This window comes from Rhyacophila brunnea, unplaced genomic scaffold, assembly GCF_057557595.1.
Source record: "Rhyacophila brunnea isolate RB1 unplaced genomic scaffold, BYU_Rbru_1.0 scaffold_22, whole genome shotgun sequence".
NCBI classification, from domain to species: Eukaryota; Metazoa; Arthropoda; class Insecta; order Trichoptera; family Rhyacophilidae; genus Rhyacophila; species Rhyacophila brunnea.
In genome coordinates this window covers 37,091,468-37,116,118 of record NW_028232882.1, presented here as the reverse complement: position 1 = coordinate 37,116,118, position 24,651 = coordinate 37,091,468, and the positions used below count along the sequence as shown (strand labels likewise).

The 24,651-nt window shown below is 34.9% G+C and overlaps 1 protein-coding gene across 2 annotated transcripts in view; it reads left to right on the top strand.

Moving 5' to 3' along the window:
• ema (C-type lectin domain containing ema) overlaps positions 1-20,006 on the top strand; it is a 40,633-nt gene extending 20,627 nt beyond the window's left edge. The window contains exons 3-18 of one of the 2 annotated variants that reach the window (XM_085949412.1): positions 916-1,064; positions 1,598-1,740; positions 1,907-1,993; positions 2,686-3,851; positions 5,341-5,517; positions 5,806-5,998; positions 6,682-6,808; positions 7,388-7,526; positions 7,791-7,951; positions 8,079-8,234; positions 8,854-9,104; positions 10,465-10,584; positions 11,159-11,308; positions 11,710-11,836; positions 17,142-17,374; positions 18,195-20,006. In XM_085949412.1, the coding sequence (XP_085805538.1) occupies positions 916-1,064; positions 1,598-1,740; positions 1,907-1,993; positions 2,686-3,851; positions 5,341-5,517; positions 5,806-5,998; positions 6,682-6,808; positions 7,388-7,526; positions 7,791-7,951; positions 8,079-8,234; positions 8,854-9,104; positions 10,465-10,584; positions 11,159-11,308; positions 11,710-11,836; positions 17,142-17,333 (3,338 nt within the window). In that variant the 3' untranslated portion in view covers positions 17,334-17,374; positions 18,195-20,006. Of the gene's footprint in view, positions 1-915; positions 1,065-1,597; positions 1,741-1,906; positions 1,994-2,685; positions 3,852-5,340; positions 5,518-5,805; positions 5,999-6,681; positions 6,809-7,387; positions 7,527-7,790; positions 7,952-8,078; positions 8,235-8,853; positions 9,105-10,464; positions 10,585-11,158; positions 11,309-11,709; positions 11,837-17,141 lie in introns of both variants that reach the window. The other variant, XM_085949411.1, reaches the window with a different exon arrangement.
• Positions 20,007-24,651: the final 4,645 nt, after the last annotated feature.

Genomic DNA, 24,651 nt, shown 5'->3' with positions numbered 1-24,651 from the left:
AAATTACTAAATTCCATACAAAATGGTCTAAAAATTCATCTTCTTTTGGCTGTCCTGAAAAGTAGCAATTTAAAACTTAACCCCTTCTTCCTTTCGCACACAGATTTATTAGAAATCAAAACAATCCACCTCGTCTATCATTATACACCGTATCAAGTAGTTGTGTGTAGTGTTGTAATTGTTCTCAAAAAATTTCACATTTGTCACAGTCTCAACGGTGCATTTAGTAGTGCGCTTGCTTGACTGTCAATCGAAAAGTCCGTGATTAGAATGCACGCATGGACTCTGGTAGCACGCACTCATTGATACATTATGTATATTAAAGGTCCTTTTAAAAGTCAGTTCTGTTGTCCGTTCAGTCGAAGTTTCTGTTTTGGTCCGTTCAGTTTTGAAACGGTGGTGTATTTCGAGCGTTCAGTCGAGGTTTCAGTCGAGATTTGAAAATGAATATTATTTTTATAATTACTTTCTAAACATATTGGTTGGTGTAATGCAGCACCTATATTTAAAGAAATTATAATGTCAATCCAAATTAGAAAAGCAGTATTCAAAATATGGCAACATACTAATTTACACGCCAATTTAACTGGCAACTCTAAAAATGGATAAGATAACTGATAGAAAATCCATCCTGTCTCATCTCCATTTTGCTTCAGTTTTGCATTTACACGTCAGTTTATCGGACAGCTCGACAGAAACGGAGACTGATTGGATAGCAAAACAAATAGTTTAAAAGCACCTTAAATGAGTTAAGTACCACTTGTTATCAGAATGATTTTACAAAGTAGGAATTCTTAAAAGTAATCATGAGGTGTCTCCAAGAATCCCTATCATTTACTTATCAGCATTATGTAACTTGCCATTGTTAAACCTTGATTAATAAAAATAATTAACTATCTGCTTGTTTATTTTCAGATTATCTGTTGAGCAACAACCATGTCAATTCAATCATCGTCCACAAGTTTGACTTCTCGGATGAGGAGGTGATGGCGTACTACATATCCTTCCTCAAAACCCTCAGCTTCAAGCTCAACGCTCACACCATCCATTTCTTCTACAACGAGGTAAACTGTCACAACTGTTCTTAAGCAAAAATGTATCTAATACAACATTATTTTGCGGCTCCTTGCCCGCGAGTGAGCATGTACATACTTGACCATCCAGGCTATTCTATAATATAAGAGTATACATCCAATTTCAATTAGATTATTTGTTTGATGTGATTTTCAACTGAATCAAAAAAATTTGAGTGCTGTTATATTTTTTAACATTATATATTATTATAATGAATATAAATTGGTAGGTACAAAATTATTTCATTATCTCCAGAAATACATGAAAAATTTATATATTGCACATCTAATAATATTATCTGATATATTGATAACCAAATCGATCTTTGAAATGACATTTTTTATCTCTCATTCATGAGAATGTCTCAATTATTAAAATGATATAATATTTTTATTCAGTAGATATTTGCATTATGATGAAAGCACTTTAAACGCTGCAATTCAGGTTTTCCCTATATATTTTTTTGTATCGATTCTTCAATCTTAATATTACAGTTCAATATGACGTAATTTCTTATTTCCAGCATACAAATGACTTCCCTCTGTACACGGAAGCCATTAAATTCTTCAATCACCGAGAGTCCATGGTTAGAATTGCTGTCAGAACCCTGACATTAAACGTGTACCGGGTGGAAGATGCCAGCATGCTCAGATTTATCCGGGACAGGTATGCATTATTTCATTAAATATTATCACAGTAATATTTTCAGTATCCCCATTAAAACTAATAAAATACTATTGGTATTTCTGATTCTGATTGTCGAACTCATTGAGATTTTACCATCCAGTGATTGTATTAATCGACTGATTATTTATTGCCATTTTTTTTACAGAACTGCAGCTCCGTACTTCAGTAATCTGGTGTGGTTTATTGGAAAACATATCTTGGAATTAGACTCCTGTGTTCGGAATGATGCAGAGTAAGTACAATACGATATAATGATACAATTTATGTGTTATTGACAACTGTTTCGGCCTATAAACCCATCCTCAGCTCGTAAATGTAACTAAATTTAGGGAGTGTGTTGAAATAAATACCTAATCAATCTTGCAAAAACTGTCAAGATATGACTTAATGCATGAAATTTTGACCTGTTTAATAATTATGCTCTTTAATAAGTAGGTAACTCTTTCGACCATGTCCGATCCTAATAAGATCATGGACTGGAGTGGAGATTTGTATTAACAGATTTTGTTTTACGAGAAATGGATGTCAGCCACTTGCTCAACCTATTAGGTCCATACTCTGACTCGTACACAAATTGGAAACCCCCCCCTTATAAGTTAAAGATATTAAAATGAAACCTCATTGCACCACTGTCATGGTGCGAGGGCGAGGCAAAGATGTTGCCGAGAACACACTCTCTCCATTCTGACACAATATTTAGATCATGACTGAATGTTCACTATTTGAATACATATTTGACTTTACTTGTATCATTCTGATGGTTGTCAGCTGTCAACATCAATAAGTAATAAATTATTTAATTAAATTCTTGCATCCCAACTATTTTATACATAATAGAGTTCTTCCATGTAAATGGCAGTTCATTACATCATTTAACATTATTTTTTCCTTAATCTTCATTAAATTTGTACTGTTGTCTTACAGCCATCTCTCCCAGCAAAAGCTCGACGATTTGGTTGCCGAACACTTGGATCACCTGCATTACCTGAATGATATTCTATGTCTCAACATACCGGACCTCAATCAAGTCCTGACAGAACATTTACTCCACAAGCTACTGATCCCGCTCTACATCTACTCCCTGACGAGCAACACGGCTCACAGAGCCAGGCTTTCAACGCAGAAGAGCAGTTCCAGCGGTACAAACTCAGAACAGATACAGAATATAGAAAAGATTACAAGAAATTTGGCAGCCATTTTAAATCATAAAGGAATTGATTTAGGAACACAAGAATCAACGTCTCGAACGGAGGATTTTGAAGATGAACAGAAACCGAGAGTGTCTTGCGTTGTATCATTGTTTTTACTGTCGCAAGTATTTCTGATTATAACGCACGGACCGTTAGTGCATGCCCTCGCGTGGATTATACTTCATTCGAATCATTCCGTGTTCGAAGATGGTGCCACGAAAATATTAGAAAACTATTTAAAGAATAAGCAAAGTTGTATTAAGTTAGAGTTTGCGAAGCCGTCCGAAACGTTGGAGAAGTCACTAGCGTCAAATACGTCCTGCGGTCATCGATACAGCGATGCGGCCGAAGCGCCGGATCGCTACGAGAGGCAGCCTTCCGTCGAAATACCCATCAGGAGTTTCACCGAGCATTTCAACGACCAGTCCAGCTGTGATTTGGATCCTGATTTAATCTCAAATTCCATACCGTCTACGTCGCAAGTCAGCGAGAACTGCAGCACTAGGAATAACTCCTCAGAAGATCTGATCAATTCTGACGGTGATATAGAATCAAATGATCAACTAATGGAGCAATATAATGCGGTTATTAGTGAAAAAATTCAAAATAACGTTCCCGATTCGCCGTTACCGGATTCGGGAGTCGATTCAAATACCTCCGGAAGCGTACAAGATACAAACTTGAATATAACCGACGAAGAAAAGGAGAAGATAGCAATGTCCAATACAAATACGCCCCCTGTTGAGCACGGCTGTTTGAATTTGTCCGTTGAGCCGAAGCCTAAAGTTATTGAAACAAAGCCTTTCTTAGAAACAATATTAAAGTCTCTCGATTGCTCTGAGAATGACTACATCGCATTGTTTGCACTTTGTCTGCTATACGCCTTGGCCAATAATAAGGGTAAGAATTGAATTTATTTTTCAAAACATTTGTTTATATTTCCTAACAAAAAGGATATTGACATTTAGTGATAAAATATGTATGTACAATTAAGCCTAAATGCAGAAAGCTGTCAGTCAGCACAGAATACAAACAGAGATATGATATATCTATTATATACTTACTTTTGTGTTGGGTGTGATTATTTAAATCTATACACCATAACAGTGGCGAAGGGTGGAGGTAGGTTGTTAAGATTCAACATAAATAATGTACACTAAACTTTGTCAGTCATACTTATTTGTTTTCAATGAACTAAAACTACAAATTGCACATAGTGTTGGTTAGTTTTTAAAATTCAATTAAACCCTGCCTAAACCTGACCACTCCTCCGCTGCTACCTGATAACTTTATCTACTAGCGATGAATTGTTACAAGTGCATTATTTTCGAGAAGTTTTATCTTTTAATTTGGGAATCTTTAGAGATATTACGATGCAATTGTACTAAAAGACTACCAATAATGTACTGTATAAGCTGTGCGTGTTTCATCAATATTGGTCCAGTAGTTGTTGAGTTATAAAAGAACAAACAGACAGATAACGATTTGAAAGAACTATATTCTGTGCTTAGAGGTATCATGGAAACAGTCAAATCGGTGATCAAAAGCAAAATATTTTGAAACTATATATTGAACATACATAACTTGAAAACACCTCAGATATATAATATAATATACCCACTAGTAAAAATCATATTTGAAAAAAATACGAAACTCGGCGGGATTTGAACCCGTATAATCATTGGTGTTGACATACGACAATTTAAACTAATAGGTGATCCATGAAATGCTTATCAAATTGCGTATCTGAGTTGTTTTCAAGTTATGTATGTTCAACATAATATGGAAAGTTACATTCTCAAAATCTTGTGAATTATTCATTGAATAAAAGAAATGGTTTATTATTTTGAAACTAGTTTGACACGTCAAATTTATTATAGTAGTCATGTAGATTTTTAAATTTGTATTATTTTTTTCATGCTTTCATTCTTGCTAACAGAGGGTAAGAGGTTTTATTTATTTTTAATTCTATTTTCATTATTAGATTTTTTCTCCAAGATTGATAAAGAAGTCTCATGCAATTTATTAATGATACAAAAATAGCTTGCGGTTTTACAATCAGATGACAATTACTATATTATATTAGTCATAGTTGTTATAAAACTGTCATGTGAAGTTTTTCACATGACTTAGATGACATAAACATATTTTATAATATTTATGAGTTATTGCCGGAAAACTAAACTAAAGGGAATTAACTTAAGTGGGTTTTTGCGTTGATCAGCTGATTTTCGCATAAATAAGAAATAATTCATAGCAATAAAGTGCCCCTTTGGTGGCATAATCGAAACACACAGCTACTTTAAATAATCACGTTTTATAAACAGAAATCAAGTAAAATAAATATATTGTTTCGTACAAATATCAAGATTGCATTGTGTGATTATAGGTATTAATCCTGATCTGCTGGATGTGATACTGACACCTTTGATAAAATCGGAGAGCTCTTGTGACACCGACGGCAGTGGAACGACAACCTCATCCGTGAGGATCTCAGCGATCCCGCTGTACAGCGAGACTCTTGTTGATAAACTCATCAATATTGTACAGCTAAGCTGTCAGCCAAGTAAGCCATTTAATTCATTGAGGAATCATTTTCATTTATTATACGGATCCGAATGACATATAACAATTATTATTGTCAGCTCAGTCGAAGATAATCCATAATCATTTGCTATGTATCGTATATTATGCCATTCAAAGTTAAAACTACATGGATTCGGTAACTTCAATATAAAAGTTAAATAATATTTAAATTGAACAATAGGTATTCCAAGATACAAAAGCCACCGAAGTGGAAGAAGGACTTTGAGCTGAGAAATATATTTTTTAATTTCAATTATTGTTATATCAGCTTGCCGCGTACGTCTGGTGAGCCTAGAGCTCAGTCTGAAACTGTTGTCGCAAGCAGCCGGTGGTAAGAATGGCAGCAGTAATGCGGCAGACCGGCGCACCAGGGCCGTGGAAGCCGCACGACAGCACGCCGCCGCCCTCGTCAGGAATTTCTACAAGAGTGAAGAGATCTTCTTAGACATGTTCGAAGACGAGTGAGTATTCTTAGACCCTTTGAAATTATAAGCATTCTAATTATAATATTAATTGCTAGTGGCTCCGCTTTTGTAGACGTGTTGGTGAGGGACAGCGGAAGCACTGGTGTGTCCAGGCACTAACCTTTGATGTTAAGCTGGTCCGGACTGCTGGCTCTCAGGGCGCTCTTCTGACTCCCGGGTCCTGCACGCACACACTTATTACTGGTTGTTATGTATAGTTATGTATCATTTTTACATGAATCAACCGGAACTTTCTTTATATAGATGGTGACACTAAGTAGTTAATGAATTTATGATTGGGTGAATTACGGTACTTGACGCAGCGGTCGAACTGTAACTCGTGACTGAATGATTGCTGTGGTGACACGTGGCAGTCTTTATCCAACACGGTTAAACCGTCACTCATGAGTCGCCCTGTATGGAGTTCATAATGAGACTCACGAATTTAATTGCGGCATGCACGACGGTCAAATTGCATCGAGTCTTGACGCGATCACGGTCTGATGTAACTAACTGTTTATCAATCTCGATCGACTGATGACTTCATAATTGAGTTGATTGCCTGAACAGTGACAATAATATGGATTAGAGGTAGGAGGGAAATAGTGAGGTGAGGGCAACCATAATTAGCCCATCAAGCTAGTATTCATTTTCCATTTAACAACTTTATTTCATTTCAGATATTGTGATATGTGTAAACGTCCCCTGAATGTGGAATGGCTATGTATGGATTCAGCAATCCTCCTTCCACCGACTGGCACGCCTATGACGGGTATAGCCTTCACCAAGAGACTTCCTTGTGGAGAGGTCGGTACCTACTATCACTGCTATTGACTTGTAACATGCAAAAAATTTGACTGAAGCCTGTATCTTACCTGTACACTTCACGACAGCAAGCCACCGCCGTCTTTGCTAGGGCAATGTCAATACTTTTCGTTTACCCTTACTCGGGTACCTTCTTTTTTTGCAGATGGATATATACAATTATTTTCCCACTACAATGTTAATATTGAATCTTAATAACACATAGTCATCTTATAATATAACTAAAAGCATCTCTTACTTGTTATGTGGAAAATTTGCTAGTTCAGATCTACTTAGCTTATTGACTTCCATGTACTTCATAATTTTTGTATTTACTCTTACTAATATTGCTTATTTCTTTTGTTTTTTTTTAATACTGTTTTAATACGATTCCTTTGTTTTTCATACATTGGTGGAGGAAAAAACGAGCCGAAATACCAAAAAATAAATCAAATAACTGTGAAATACTCGAACAACATAAATAAGATTTCAAATATTTTTCCACATTCAATATTCTCAACTGAAATAACATTTTAAGTGTTTAGACTGATCCAGTATTCTTTTCACGATTGAATTTTCCAGGTTGAACGAGCAAGGCGCGCGATCAGAGCTTATTTTTTAATTCGGGATTTGTCCTTTAATTTAAATGGCGACACTGACATACAACTGCCGCTAACAAACCCACTCTCCTATGTGCAAATTGGAAATGTCTTAGACCTAAGTAAGTTGTTTTCTATCTATCCGAATTATAGAATTGCTGCAAATTACAAATTTGACGGAGATTTACTGTGTCATAAAACCAATTTAATTCCCATATTGAAGTTGCTTCATTCAATTATAAATGACTATTTATTAAACTGGTGGAATTCCGTAAACACACTGAGAGAAATCCCGGTAGGCCAGTACATGTATTACTTCTGCGTACACTCAGAGTAGCGTTAAATCCGTTGCTGTATATTCTACAATAAAATGACCTTTTTTGCAGATAATTCTGACTTAATAGCGTGTACGATAGTCCTGAAGGACGGTACCAAGTCACGAAGGTTCATGGTGATAGATCCCATTCAGATAATACTCGTGGAGCCTGACCAAAAGAGGCTGGGCTGGGGTGTCGCCAAACTCGTCGGAAATCTGCAAGACTTAGAGGTAATTGTTTTATTTTTCTCTTTTCAAATAACCATGCAAGGTGGAGAGGTAATTGTTGCAGACTTATCAATTAGTGTTGTTTATGACAAAATTGCTGGTACAAAATTGACATTATAATTTGTTGCAGGTAACGGGGGACAAAGACGATTCAAGATGTCTCCATTTGACGGTCCATAAGCCACCGTCAATTTCCAACGGCTCCAATAGGACGCCTCTTCTCCAGGCTAAGTTTGTCTTCGACGACCACATCCGATGCATGGCCGCTAAACAAAGACTCACTAAGGTAACTTGGTTACTTTATTAATTTAACTTATTAATTTATTAACTTATTAGTTGATTAACTTTATTAATTTTTTAAACTTTTTTAAACTAATTTCATTATTCACAACTTAACCGTTAAAACTTTAACATGACGTTCTGTTGCATTAATATTACCCCAATTAAAATTGAATTCGTCACCTGTAACAACTGTCAATATAATATTATTATACCTATAGCCAACTCAAATATTGTAGAATTAACAAAAACTTTGTTTCAAAACCATTGTTCAATCAGTAAATTCATCACACTTTATCCTTCCAATCAATTCAGAAGTATGCCTTGTTTTTTCTGCTAAGAAGAGTTTCAATATCTATAGGTTTCTTGTGTAGTCTGCAATGAAGTGGAGGCTGAATACTTATATATAAATTCTTCCGTCACAGGTTCGAATCCTGCGTCTGGCAAAATTCGCATTCTGTTTTTTCGATGTGTTTGATTCCAGAGCATCGACTATAATAAAATAGTTCACGTGGCTAACAACTGTTTTTCATAAAAAAATACATCAGGATCCACTTCAGATTGTTGTAAACAACTTTATTTATTTAATTGGAATATCAATTAAGTTGTCTTATTTGTGTATCCAGGGTCGAACGAAGGCGCGGCAAAAGAAAATGCAGCAGATTGCACGCTTGCTGGAAGTGGGTGGAGCATGTAGCAGCGCCGCTGTACCCGCCGTCGGCTCCGCATCCTCAGCCTCTTCGTCCTCTCGAGGTCCTCGCGAGCACCGTCCACTCTTCTCAACGGGAGCACGTGTCCCGGGATTCGCCGCTGCACTCCGAAAAGAAAGCTTGCCTGGCACTTCCATCAGGGGCAGAGGGCTAAGGGATGGAGATAGGTTAGCATAGTTTTGAGATGGGTAGCACTGAATATTCAAAATAAAAAATCAAAATGACGACCTTCTAGTGACATTTTTGTTTTGGTTACTTACACTTACTCACATACCAGTGGCAACAATATAGAGGCCATGACACTGAATTGTGAATTAAAATTTTAGTTCTAGTTATTGATTATCTTTGAATGCAATGCGCTAACCTGTTCACAATAAATGAAGATTTTCTATCTACTAAAAAACTAGAAAAATGTGTAACTCCATTTTAATCGAAAATTGACTTTGTATGCCATCTGGTGGTTGTCGTTAACTTGTTGAATGCGGAGCATTTAATTACCGCATTTAAATAACATGCTCATTATATCTAATGGCCAATTAATTAGTGTGCAACAGGTGTACCGTACGCGTGGAAAGTATTAATATCTACCCGTCCTGCAAATGATGTAATTCCAAGAAAATCGTAAAATTGTTAAATCATAAATGATTTAATTCCATAACCATATATAAGAAACCATAATGTTTTTTGTCTCTACTGTTATGTAGCGTTTTTGGAGTTGCACAATTTTCTAGTTTCAACGACGATATGCAACAATAATCATTTTCTACAATCAGTTTACTATATTGCATTCATAATATGAGCAATAACTAGCACTACCATCGAAGTTTAAAGTTTATGTCACAGCCTAACTATAGTGCACCTTGTCACATAACTACTGTTATTTTACAATTACGATTTGGAAGTGTATGTACTACTGGAAGTAATTTTCATATAAATACGGTCAATTTTTCAAATAAATTGCAACATTAATGTAGAGTCTACGATGCAAAACGACTTGCAACCATTGATTTATTTTTATACTGGATACAATTTTAGCTAATTTTGCATAGGTTCTAAGTGGTCATATTTACATTTAAGAATGATTTTGACATTTCGCGTAAGGCAATAATTAGTTCCATCCAATAGTATGAGACAGCTGTTATACGCTGTCGTAGCGAACGGTGGAGGTAGGCTGTTATGATCCGCCATAAATAGTGCACATTAAACTTTTTAAGAATTTTAAAAACTAACCAACACCATCTGTAAATTGTAATCTTATTTCGACGACTGACAAAGTTTAGTGTGTACTATTTATGGCGAATCTTAACAGCCTACCTCCACCCTTCGCCACTGGTGTATAAGCCAATGAGATTTTATATTCCAATTCTGCAGCTAACTATTTAGTAAAATACTAGCCGGTTTGTCAGAATAAATAAGTCGGAATGCATACACAACTGTCCCAGTATTCAGTCGCCATGAAATTTAATGTTGAATCGCCGTATGCGTAATCTGAAGCACAACTTTACTCAAGTATCTATTTTGGTTCAGGTCTGTCGATTCAACCGGAGGAAACTCAGGCAGCGTCACTCCGCCCGTCCCAGGATATGAACGCGAGGCCATCGGTTCATATTTATGTAATTCAGTTCACAGGACTGATAATATTTCTGGGTGAGACATCATTTTTTTCTCCATATTCACACCTTAATAGAAAATATAGCAACCTTTTACAATGATTGACCAGTATATGCTCCGCAATCAGATTTGTAATAAATATATGAGAAAGTCTTGGAGACTGCAATAGGCTAGTTGAAAACATCTGCTTCTGAAGCCGTGGACCGTGCGTTCAAACCCGTTATTTGGTAAATTCACATGTTGTTTATCATGAGCATGAACCGAAATAGGTTGAGCAAATAGCTAACAATAGTTTCTCATAAAAATAAAAATCTGTTGAGTAATTCCTTGGGAGGTCACCGAGTTTTACCCCGGATTGTAGTGAAAATTATAATGTTGGTAAAACTTGGAGCCCAGAAAAAACATTACTGGCTTTCTATTCAACTATAATTCATTTGTTTACATGAAAAACTTTTTAAATGGTTCGTTAATGTCAGCCAATCTGTAATGCATCTTCTTGTATATTACGATGGTTGCCTTTTTCCACATTGCGTAACCATAAAACATGACTTGTGTCATTTTAATTATATCATTTAAAATGGAAGTTTAAATCTAACGGATTGGTTTTCAGTTCTCCGAGTGATATCCGTGAGCACCGTCGAGCAAGCGGATCTGCCGTGGGCGGTGTCTACCGGAGACAGAGTCCCGCTGCCGGAATCCTCAGAGAGAGCCAGCCCGGAACGGGACAGAGGCACCGAGACAGGACACGGAGTAGAGACAGGTTAGTTCCCATATAAATTACTAATAAATCCGTCACAAATCAAATAAGGAAACTTTAAACAGGCAAGAACGTCAGCCCATTTTAGATCGGCAAACTTTCCCACATGAAGAACACATTATATTACAGTCTGCGTGTGGGAAAGATTTCTACTAGTACTCTACTGAACGCTAGCATGATGGCTTAGTCTGGCTCCCACATTATTTTACTGTGAAGTTTTTTTATTTAAATTGGTATTGTTATTAGGCGTTTTACTAGTATGATAGGGACAGGGAAAAAAATCAAAGCTTTGAACCAAATAGTTAGGTAAGTGAAAAAATCACTTAGCTGTTATTCGACTAAAACAGAATGTCATGCAAAAAACATGTCATGTCTTAATCACTTAATTGTATATTATTTTACAGCCGTGGTAATAGATCCAGGGAAGGTTCACCGAGAATGCCCCGGCCCAGGTCTGAAGAAATTCCTCTGGAGCCGCTGAGCACAACGCCGGAGAAACTTTCGACCATGGGAGTCAATCATGGCCAGCTGGTAAGAATTTTTTTTATATTATAAAGTTAGTAATAATATGTACCTTTTAAAAAAACATTCAGTAAGACGAAGCCTAAATATAAATATATTATAATACATATGCAAGTGCATGTGGAAAAAAGCCCACTAAGATACTAAATTAACTGCAAGTCATTTCGCATCTCAGATTCATTTGTAACAAACATCACATTACTATCACCCACATCTGTCAAATATCACAAGCAGTTCATCAAAATTTTAAATCATAACGCACATTCGCGGACACGAAGTCTATAGATGTAGTATTTTGTGAGATGTGATATGACAGGACCTCCATAGACGTCCTGTACTGTGGAACAGAATATAACACAACGTTTATTGAAGTCGTATTTTACATTAAAACAATATGTTCCCTGCTACTTGTGTCACGGTGCGAACATATTTCCATTAGATAGTGACGTATCTTAAGGCTTATTTTGATATATCTAAATCAAAAATTTTAATATTGTGTCATATCACTAACATGTGTCCACGAATGTCTTAATTGTATAAATAAAATTTTTTGATATTGGCAATATAAACCGAGAATTTTTAATTTGTAATAAATGGAAGTTATCATTTTATTCATTAAGAGCATACTTCAGTGAAACGGCAAATAATTTTCAACAATAGGTGGGACGTAATTTCGCACTCGTTACCAATCGGAGAGCGATAGTCGAGCTGTGACGTCGTCAATTTGTTTTGGGATGGCGTCGGAGGAATATATTCTTAAATCATGTAAAAATGACTAAAAAACATTCCGCATTTAATCGAAAAAGAAAACATGTCAATAAATATAATATTATTATTACTAATATAACAATAAACATAACATTAATTGGACGCATGTTGACTTTTTATGACAAATTAAGTTTTGTTCGTCATGCGTCGTTTGCACAATCTGCGCGTCGCGTAGTCACGATCTTTTTAGACCATGTACATTGACCATTTTGAATATGAAGCGTGGTTAACATAATAGTGCTAAAAATGTCTGTGACAGAACAATTGGTGTCAATTTTAATTTTAAAAATTTTAAATAGAAATACAAGAATTGCATATATGAGGCGCCGAGTCGCTAAACTGGCTCCTGGGGGTTTTTTGAGTTTTGAGTAAATCACGAAAAACTGTTATGGGCAGTGTGATAACTTTAAGTGTAATTTAAGTTATTTTCTAGTTTCCGGTTTATATGGAATAGTAAATTAAAACGTCAAATTCAATTTATATGCGCCAATATTCCAAATAAATGCATTTTAATTGTCCGGAGAGCACACTTGCATCACTCGCTGTCGCAAGGAGCCAAATTTGTGACTCACACGTTGACGTTACATGTCAATAGAGTCGAGTTTGGCACTTATGGAATAAGGTCGGCCGGAAATGACTGTTCAGTTGCGGGCCGTATTTATTTCAATTAATATAGATATTTTAGAATTTATTTTGCCAAACAAATATTTTCTCACCATACTTACCTACTACACGGTAAATCCTTTTTTACATTGCATCTTTTTAGCATTTATAACGGTATTTATGTATGTATGTACATAGAAAAAACCATTTTTTCAGAATAAAGAATCGTGTTTATTAATGAGAAGCGAGCAAGAAATTACACAAGTATACCAAATATGTGAATAAGTGATGGTCCCAATAACACATACATAGAAAGCATAATCATTGATGATCTAGTTGTTCCAAGGTGAAGAGAGGAATTAAAAGTAGGTAGGTCACTACAAAATTAAAAATAAATAAAATAAAGTAAAGCACAGGCAGTATAAGAAAAGAATACGATTTTAAATACGGTTACATATACAGTAATTATTATACATGGTAAATATGTATGTAGCTTTGAAACAATTTATCTTGAATAAGCAAGAGAACATAGCAGAAATTATAGGTATATAGGTACTTAATCTAATTTACACAATGTATAAAGGAAAAAGAATAAACTTCCGTGGCACACCGGTTGTGGTGCTCTGATAATAAATAAATCAAATAAAAAGGTACAAGATAAATGCAATCAAGAATGGATAAAAATAGAGCCAAATATCAACAATAATTGACAGATAGACAGCAATAACAAGGTTTGGTAAGATGGTTATTCGGAACAAAGTAGGTATTCGAAATGGAAAAAAAAGAATCCATCTCCATGGAAATAATATTCTCCAACCAGTTAATATACGTCAATTGTTTACTATGCACATAACTTATTAAATTGTTGAACACTTAATGTGATCATCTTTTCGTTTCCTGTTGAAAAGGAACACAAGTGCATACACATTATTTATACACATTTATAAGAAAAAACTATACACATGGTGACAATGACAATTATAGATAATATATTACAATAACAAATGACCAAAGTTTTAAGGTCACCATAATATGAACTAAAGTGTCTAAAAACATTTTGAAAATCATAGAATAAAAAGAAAAGTCAGAATTAACCTAAATGTGTGTTTCAATGTCATTTTCTCCTTCCTCACACAAAGGTAACGATGGTATGGTTTCGAATTCGTCAGCCTGCGCGGATATGTCTTCAATGTTTTTATAAAAAGCTAATTCTTCTAACTGCCTCCAGTTCTCTCCGTAATGTTTTTTTAATAAATTATTTACATCTTTCAATTTATTTTTGTTTATCGACACTTTTCCTCGAGAAATAGTGGCAGGATTAATTGAGGATGTCAAACAATTTCTTTTGGTAACGAATTGTGGTGTCGAGAGTTCGGCTCGATATGTAGCTTCCCCTTGTATCTTAATTTTATTAGTTGACGTTTTCGACAAATAAAAACGTTTGGTCTGGTTAAACTGGAAATGCCAGCTTCCTGGTGGCTTTAAATATTTTCCTGCCTCTTTTCGCCAGTCAAACACAGGTACATCTGTACCCAAATCAAAAACAGTTCTGTGATCTTTGACAATGGAATAATATTGTTGAGGGTCAGAAATCATTTCTCTCTTTTTTATATTTTATTCTAGCATACCAAACACTCTATCCGGAGGAATAAATGAGTGGCCCACAACTGGAAATAGTACTTCCACAGTTTTTATACGTGATGGCGCATGACTCTGAAGCCATTTCGACAACATACACATTACCGTTTTATTCTTATTCTGACCCCCACAGCCGTCGGCGACAAGCCTTAACTTGGTGATGCAATTATTAAAATTTGTATTTAGGAGACGGTGAAATACTGCACTCGCTATTTCGTTTGAGCTTTTCGGTCCATCAATTTCATTCCAAACGTAACTGTGGACGTTTTCCGGTGTTAATGACGTTTTGGAACTACTGGTGACAATACAAAAGTGGTAAAAACTCCACTGTCGACTAAAATATGCCATCTGGTCAGGCAGTTTTGGCAGAGATAAATTTTTCAAAATCAAAGGGCAATCAAAGCTCATTGTTAATAAATTTATCTCGTCCTCTTGCAAAATTGCATAAAAGGCCTTATATTTGAGACGGTGGATACGGGACAGTATAATGACGTCTTTTTTTTCTTTATCGTCCGTTGCATTTTTTAGTCGCTCTCTATATTCACTGCATGTAGAAGTAGAGCACTTATCTGTCATTGGGGACCCAAACGATAAATTAAATGTTCTATTAAAAATGTCTCGAAAATATTTTGCTTTCACTTGTAATTCTATTTGTGTTCCGCTATTATACATCTTCCATCACTTCGTGATATTTAGTTCCGCCGATAAGTATACCCGACTCTGCGTCTTATTCCGGCAGTAATGTGGCTCACTACCTTTTAACTCCTTTATAAATGCAACAACACTTGCTCTTTTCCCTATAAAACTCGCATGTGCCTTATCCCCGCCCCGCCTCTTCTCTCGATGGGAAGTTTTCCCGCGCTATTTTGAAAGCGCTTCACAACACCTTGGATTCTACCTTTTTTAATGTTTAAAATACCCAAAAAGGTTTTTTGGCATACGGGAACCAAAGCACCAGTTTGACTTTTTCGAGCATAATATTTTATATTGAAAGATTTTTTTCTTTCAGCCCCACTGTGTGACATCACTGAAACTCCTTTACAATACTTCACTATAAATGTATCTTGAGCAAGTTTCACTGCCTTTTCATAAAATGCAGTATGGAAATGTCTAATATCAGTTCCATTTAATGAACTGCACTTGAAGTTCTTAGTGTCATGATTACACTGAGGATACTCGGGCAATTTTTTAGATGAATATCTGCAACAAATTATGAAAAATACAATAATTAATAACTTTGAAAATAAAAAGTAAAGATAGAGGTTAATAAAATATATATACAAAAGTATAAAATAATGACTACTTAGATATTATGTAAATATATATAATGAGATTTATGGCGGTTATCTTAAATCAATCTATTATGAGTCATCAAGTGATTAAAAAATAATGTCCAATTATTAAAGGTCCCAATAATATTATTTTTTGGCACAAGCAAAATATGTTAAAAATCTGTACTTAGAGATCTCATAATAATTTTTTTTTTTTTCTTTTTTTTTTTTCAACCATGTCCGATCCTGATAGGATCATATGGGCCTCCACAGAGTGGAGGTTTGTATTGACAGATTTTTGTTTTTTACGAGAAATGGATGTCAGCCACTTGCTCAACCTATTAGGTCCATACCCTGACACACACAAATTGAAAAACAATTTTTGTACTTGCCAGACCCAGGATTCGAACCTGGGACCCACGGCTTTGTAGTCCAACGCTTATGCCGCGCGGCCACCGTGGGCTCGTAAATAGACGAAGCAAAATCAAGACTTTCTCACTGCACAGACGCGAACGATTTGACGCGGTTGGATAGAGATTTTACCGTATGTTTGAAATCAGTATTTGAATGGCGGCGTCTGATTGGTCGGTTAAGAAGAGACAATTTAGTGACTCCATATTTTTTCAAGGAGCGCGCTTGGCGACTCACGTCAATATTCATTTTGATTTTTTGATGAAATTGGGAGGAATTTGAAACTCTCAACTGGAAAAGTCGATAGATCTATCGATAGAGCATCTAAGTACATTCAAAACTCATTTTATCGAAAAATCGCCAGGAGCCAGTTTAGCGACTCGGCGCCTCATATCATACGTGTATAATTCTGAAATTTGAAAACAGCTGCTACCGGCCATGAACAATAGATATAGCCACCATGTTTCAATATGTCAACATCTAAAATATAATATTTAGGTACTGTGGCTACCAATTCAGCAACACTAAAATGTTGCAGGATTAGTACCTACTACTGATTGAAAATGTTAAAGAAAACCGTCTTTTATTGAGAATGAACTTTTATAAAATATCTGAATTCTCAGGTCCAGTCACGACCCCACACTCCGAAAACCCTCCAAAACAAACCTGATCTCATAAAAGCCTGCACGTCAGCCGAGTCTCCGTCCATCGGCGACTCAAAGCCCATCCTCGTCAACCAGAAATCAGAGGAGACCTCTTTCATATCGCAGGACGTGGACGGCGGGAAGAAAAAGGGCATCATTGAAACCATTTGATATTAATTTGACCCATAAAAGCAATGCAATAAATAATTGACGTACCATGAAGGGAAGGGCCCACACCATCCGGAATTGTGGAAATGGAGTATTTGCTGTCCATCTGTTGTCTCCCATGGCATATATTATATTGATATGGACAAAGCATACTGCTCCGGGGTGGAACACCTATATGACTTTGTGTATGTGATTTAATCGAGATTCATGAAATATGTATCTTAATGTAATGACGCACGCTGCATCGTCACAACATTGTTCGTTGGAAAAACAGTTGTTCGCACTTACAACAAAATTGTAAAGCATTCAACATACATGTCACCGGAGGCTGTAGTTGAATTAGTAGGCACCACCCTTTTGTCAAAACTAACTTCATACTAATCATATCAAGTATGTTGCTTTCACTGTGGCGGTTTTCCACAAAGCAGATGAGATAGTCGCTTCACCGGAAAATAGGTATCAATAGTTTGTCCTCAATCTGAATTTTAAAAAAAGTTAATTCTTACCGGAGCATAATATAGGCCTTCATAGAGTGGACTGGTTTTGACAGTTTTTTGACATTTTGACAATGTATTAAAATTTGTCTGTGTTTTGAATGGTGTCGCACCGAATATACACATACGAATATAAACAGACGAAGCGGTTTTGTATCTTAAACGTTCCGTCCTGGAGTTGTTTCAAATACAGGTATTTCACAATACATATTGTTATCAACTTATAAGTAGCACCAAAGTGCTTCTCCTGTTTCTGTCGTTTGATTGTCATGTTCAATACTTATGTACACATAAATCAGCAGCTAGTGTGACATATAATCTATAAAAGCAGGAAAGATGTTGCAGCTGAATTCTATTTCACACCGCACAGTGTGGGTAGACCCTGAAGTAATGGCCTCCTTTTGCTGGCTTTTTTTTATTCCAATACAGCTCAATCGAATGTTGGTATTTTCAACAACTTTCTTCCAATCAGTCTGATCACTACTGGAATTAAACTTGGTCTCATATAAACGATCATTAGATTATGCTCATTTTTCTATGGAGGTTTTATCATCACTTTATTTAACTTGACACTAATTTATTAAAATAATATCTAATTCTTAACTGAAACGAAAAAGTCTTGCGTATTCAATGTTATGATGTTTTTAACCATCAATGTATTCCTGGTGGAATGACATATTAATTAAAATAAAACACAGTACATACTTTTATAGTATTTCATGGGTTACATATTGTAAAGGCTATTTTGAACATTCAAATGAATCATTCTAACAATACAGTAAAACTTATTAGTAAGAACACTGATAATTCGAAATTTGCCGTAATTCGAAATGATTTCAGAGTCCTGGCATATAAAAATATTCAATAAATCGTAATAAAGTCCACTATTTCATGAGCCAGTCATTGAAATTTTTTTTAAAACATCAAAAATTTATTATTTTATGTAGGTAATTAAAATAATCCTGACATTTTATGACCCATTGACACACAGCGGTATGTCATCAGAGGCACAACTGCACTCCACTCAATAGATTTATGAAAATCAAAAAAAAAAAAATTCAAATTTTTAATATTTTTCCCATCACTTCATCTTTCGTAATTCGAATGTTTTTTCGATTTTCGGCCCCATGGAATTCCTATTAACGAGGTTTTACTGTATCAACAAAATATTTAGATAGTTTTCACATTGAAAAGGATTATTTGAAAATTCGAAAATAACCTAACCTAACCTAACAATAAATAATAAGAAAATGGAATGTTCTGTATTCAAAAATAATTTTATTGACCTCGCCCCACAGATGTATGTATTAATATTAGTAATTATGTGGATTACACAGTTAGCATAAAGCGCCTAGTTTCAAATCCCCCTAAAACGGTTTTTGAATTTTTTTGAGTTAGATAATACGTATTTAGATGGATATTTTTGTATGGTGGCAAAAGATTGAACTTTAAAAAATGCCAAAATAAAAAATTAGGGTAAATTTCAAAACCCGCTAAAATGGTTCGGTGTGCTTTTCAAATACCCCTAAAATGGAATGCCGAAATACTCTTTAGAATGTAACGAATTAAAAAATGAATACATAAAAGTTCACAAATTTAATAGATAATATTTTCGAGTTTTTCTCAATTTTTAAATTTTTTAAATTTAAAATTTTTAAAGGGCCTTTTGAAACTAGGCGCTTCATATTATATTAGATCGATTATTTAGTGCACAGATATTGTATAATATCCAACGTTTATCGAAATTGAGTGTTTATACACAAAACGCCCATTTAAATTATACCTCTATGCTGTTCAAATAGTGTACGCCCCGATCTCTTTTGAAAGTCCCGCCAAACACCTATAAGAGCAATGTTAAATAATCCCGCATCCCGTTCTCTGATTTATTGTTTTCCTCAATCTATCATCTAAAATGGTCCCGTCACAAATATTATCTCGATTGACTGTTTTTATTGAATATTTTTCATTTCGCTTTCGTAGAATTGTTTATGATACATACAGACCTTTCAGTTGTGTTGCTTTGTTTGCACAGGTCGGTCGACGCTCAGGCTTATCTCGTATCATGAATTTTTATAATTCACAACAAAAATGCCCCCCATGAAGAAAACTAGAACTCTAGCTGAGATACTGAAAATAATTCAAGATGTCAAAAAAAATCCAGGAGTAAAACGAGTTTTTTTTTAAAAAAAAAAAAAATTATATCCGCATTTATCGTTTTTTTAGGGTCCCTTGAAAACCGTAGAAAGGGGTTACACTGTATGTCAAATACAGAACCTAATTGGGAAGATAATATTGCCCGATTAAAATACATAATTATGTTTATTTCGCTTTTGATTTTCAATCATTAGAATTCAATTCATATTTCTCAAAATATACAACATCTGTGCAATATCCCATCGACATCATGTTTTATTTTAACTAATCTGTATGTATTCATACACGAAATGAATGAATAAGATAATGTTGACATTTTTAACCAGTGTATTTTAATGTAGACAAATTGCTACTTTTTACAACAGTGTTAGGTATCTTAACATACTTTTTACAAGGAATGACTGGTCATTCGCTCAACCCTTAGATGCGTATCATGAATAAAAAAGAAATGGAACGATTTGGCGCCAACAACTGATGAATGAAATATGTGAAAAAATTTACTTCACATTCTTGAACAAGCTAGTAGACAAGTAATTTTAATATAAAGCATGCATTTGTATATCTATAATATAAGCAAGTTTATGGTTGTGTGCTTTCACATTCTAATATTGCACTGAATGGCAGCGATATTGTGCAATAACTTTTATGAATCAACACTTTGCTGATGGTGCAATATGTTTCAACGAACTTTTGATTGCACAAAGCTTCAACATAACGACCAATCTTGTCGATTTTTTAGTTGACATATTGAAAGTTTGTTGAAGTACATTGTGTAATTTGTAAATATTATTGCATGCTATTGCTGCAGCTCAACGTAAGATTGGAATATAAAAGCACACCATCGACATTTATGACGATAGAAACTTTGTATCACAAACCAGATATTATCTTGTCATCCAGTCAGCAGCGCCGAATCGTCCTAGACCCAATAAAAATACACAATTTTGTTAATTTTACCATGATACAAACCTGTGACTCGCCTATCAGAAGGAAGAGATACATTCTGTACTAATGCGGGTGCCGATTTATTAATATGTATATTTTAAGAACTGTGAGATATTTTATAGACATGTAAAATGAATCTTAGAATAATAATGGATGATCCAAAGTAAAGCACAGTATAATGCCTTTTAATCTTATAAATGTAAAGTTATTATTTTGTCCAAGTATTAATTGAATGGCTACCGTTGTGTATTTAGCTCCATCTAGAGGGGGTTGATTATTTGAATGTATGGCAAGCAGGGTAATTGTTTCTGTGGCCCTATTCTATCAGTTGTGTTAACTGTTAACAAAAAATGTAGCACCTGAAAAGGGTATACTTCAATGACATTGAAGAAAACTTTCTCTACCAAACAGAAATATGTAAGTCTACATTAATATCAATTTATTTTCATCTCGGATTCCTTTCTAGCAGACTTCACTAATTTTGCTAGCACCTGTCAAAAATCGCCAGCATCTTTTAAGAGATTTTCGATTCAGCGAAACACTCAATTCCATGAATTATTATCATACCAACTTTTTTTTTCCTCGCAATTGTTTTATTTCTCGCACTAGGTAGATGTTGCTAAGTATTTATTGCACTATGAATTCCCATCAGGAAATGCCCACTGCCGACAGAAACTTTTGACGCAGTGAATTTTGTATATAACATCACACTGTTTCGTTGATTAATTTATAGGTTCAACAAATATTTTGTATAAATTCGCTGCTCGCCGCTGGACTGTCACAAAAAATTTGATCTTGTCTGTAAACCGATACAAACATCACAGGGATGGTGCGAAACATTTGTAGATGGTGGAAATAAAAGCAGAAACACATTGTTGTCACATCATGTGAACTCATATGCTAGAACAACCAGAACATTCAATAATAAAAACATTGTGTCAATTCTTGTTATTTATAGCTTCTTTCTAAACTAATTTAAAAAAAAATATCTATGAGATCACGTGACTCAAAAATGTGTAAACCTGCAAAAAATAAAAAACTTTTGTTGTGTGACTTCAGTGTTGCTTTAATACATATCGTCGTTGAAACTAGAAAATTGTGTAACTCCAAAAACACTACTTTACAGGAGAGACAAAAAACATTATGGTTTCCTATACAAATGTATGGTTTTGGAGTGAAATCATCCATGATTTAACAATGATACAATTTTTCTGGAATTACAAAATTTGCAAGACGGATAGATATTATCAACGGCCACTAGATGGCATTCAAAGTCAATTTTCGATTAAAACGGAGTTACACAATTTTCTAGTTTCAACGACGATATGTGCATATTTCTTGCCCGGAGCGCAATTTTACCATGAACTCACGTGTGCCCACATGATGTGATAATAATATGTTTCTGCCTTAATTTGCATTAGTATTTGCGAGCCTTAAATATGTTCCAGAAATGCCATCAATCGTTTTAATACTAGAATCTCATAAGGCTCACTTATGTTATAGCCAAACTCTTTGATATGGTTATTATTTATTACCTTGACAATAATATGTGCAGGTGCTAAATTTCATATATTAACATTGATCACGACTGCTAGAACAGTACTACTGAAGTCTAGGGTATGGTAATTTTGAATGTGTCAGTACGTCCTCCCAATGGTGTATACATATAGTATATAATATGATTTAAAAATAACTGTTTGAATCAACCATAGTTTTGCAGTGAAATAAGATAGATATATCATGGAAACAGGCTGTGCCTATTTTCAAAACTGTTTCATTTCATTTTAGTACAAAGACACTACATCTAATCTATTATTTATTCTCTGCTTGATGTATTATTAAATTTATGGTAATTGATTATTGACTATGGGATTGAATTGATGCATATCGCAAAAGAGAGTATGACGTGTAATTAAGATAACATGTCACTTACTGTGTTTTACATTGGATTGGCAGAAAATGTTATTTTTAAAAGGTTGTTTTGTTTTGGATAAAGCAGATTATTTATTCGCTGTATATAATGTAAGTAGATAGAAACTCTAATAAAGATATTATCATTAATAAAACGTTTTTCCATTGTATTATTTTACTAAACCTGAATAGTTGTTTCTCGGTTAAAACTAAATCCTGCTTATTTGACACTTGCATTCTGACGGTGCTGCTTTACGGTAGTGAATCATGGCATCTTACGAAGACTCAGAGCGACCGTATAGTGAGCTTCGAGAACAGATGTTTGCAACATTTGACTTTAAGAGTAACAAGGAGATAAGAGAACAAACCAAGTAGCCTCTCATTAGTCTGAGAGTGAAGAGGCGACGTTAGACCTGGCTCTATCAAGTTTTGCAGATACCAGAAGATAACCTCAACCTGGCTTACCTGTTCTTGAAGCCAACCGGTTTCCAGTGTCCTGGAAGACTGCTAAATACTATCTATAGTGTATACGGGATGCTCGTATGACCTGGAATGACACAAGAAAACTGGCGAGCGACAGGGATTCTTGGAGACGCTGTGTGGTGTCCATATGCTCCAGCTAAGGGCAGATATAGCGGAAGAGGAATAGTTGTTAAATTTTCACTTTCACAATTTTATTCACAATTTTAGTAGGTAATATACTTATAATAGTCTTAAATGCTATACTTATCATGTTTTGATCATAACCATAAAAATAGCGTAGGTGCAATAAATATTTAAACAATAGACATGACAACCGAAATCAAATAAAACGACAAGGTTATTTTTATTTAATAACACTTTATTCTTAATAAGATATTTAAAACAGTTTTTATTATCTCATTAAATATTTATAACTTTTAATTTTCCGCATTAGACTTTTTTAATTAGCATCAAAAGTATAAAAGTAAATCTGTAAAGCTAACCCTCATTAAATATTCTGCCAAACCTTCTGTAATATTAACAACAAATTATTCTATTTTGCATGTAGCGTTATTTTCAATCTCCAAATTCATTACCAGTACTGTAGTTAAAGAATTAGATAATCAGCGTCAATAGATGTACTTATGAGTGGCACAATAATTATTATTACCTACTAAGCTTGCTATTGGTTATTATACCGGGCTTGCAAAGGGATCGGCCAATGCTGTCCTACATTTTAATAGTAATACCTACTAATTGTCAGGGGACTTAAGATTTTCTGGATTTTAAATTTTCTTAACATGACAATCATGTTGTATGAATATTTTTTGCAGAAATGGAAGCCACGATGGTAATCACTAAGTAACTTTTTCTTTCACATAGTCATAGAGAAATAAATATTATTTAGGTTGGGCCAATTATATTCGCATTCATCCTTTCTTTCCACCAACCTCAAATTCCCAATTATTGTCACAAGACCACTAATCACGGGTCATCATCGACCATGATGAAAGTTAAGTTTATTATGATATGAACAAGGCCGCGTTAACTACAGAGTAATTCATACAAAATGCATCTGTTTGACCTTCGTTGCGCTAAATCTGATACGGTTTGATTAAACGTCGCGTCTATCATCCATCCTGAACTTGTCATCATCATTCATCCCAAAACAAAAATGAAACCGTGAGAGTGACATTCCGAACCGTCCGTTTAACAGTGCATGAGTGCGTGAGCACCGAACTGGCTCCAGCGCGCGCCAGCCCTCTCAACATGAAAGGTCAGTGTCTGGTATCCTGTGTAAACCCCCCCCCTCCCTCTTAGATCCGTATTCCACCAACCAGCATCTTCAAATTATT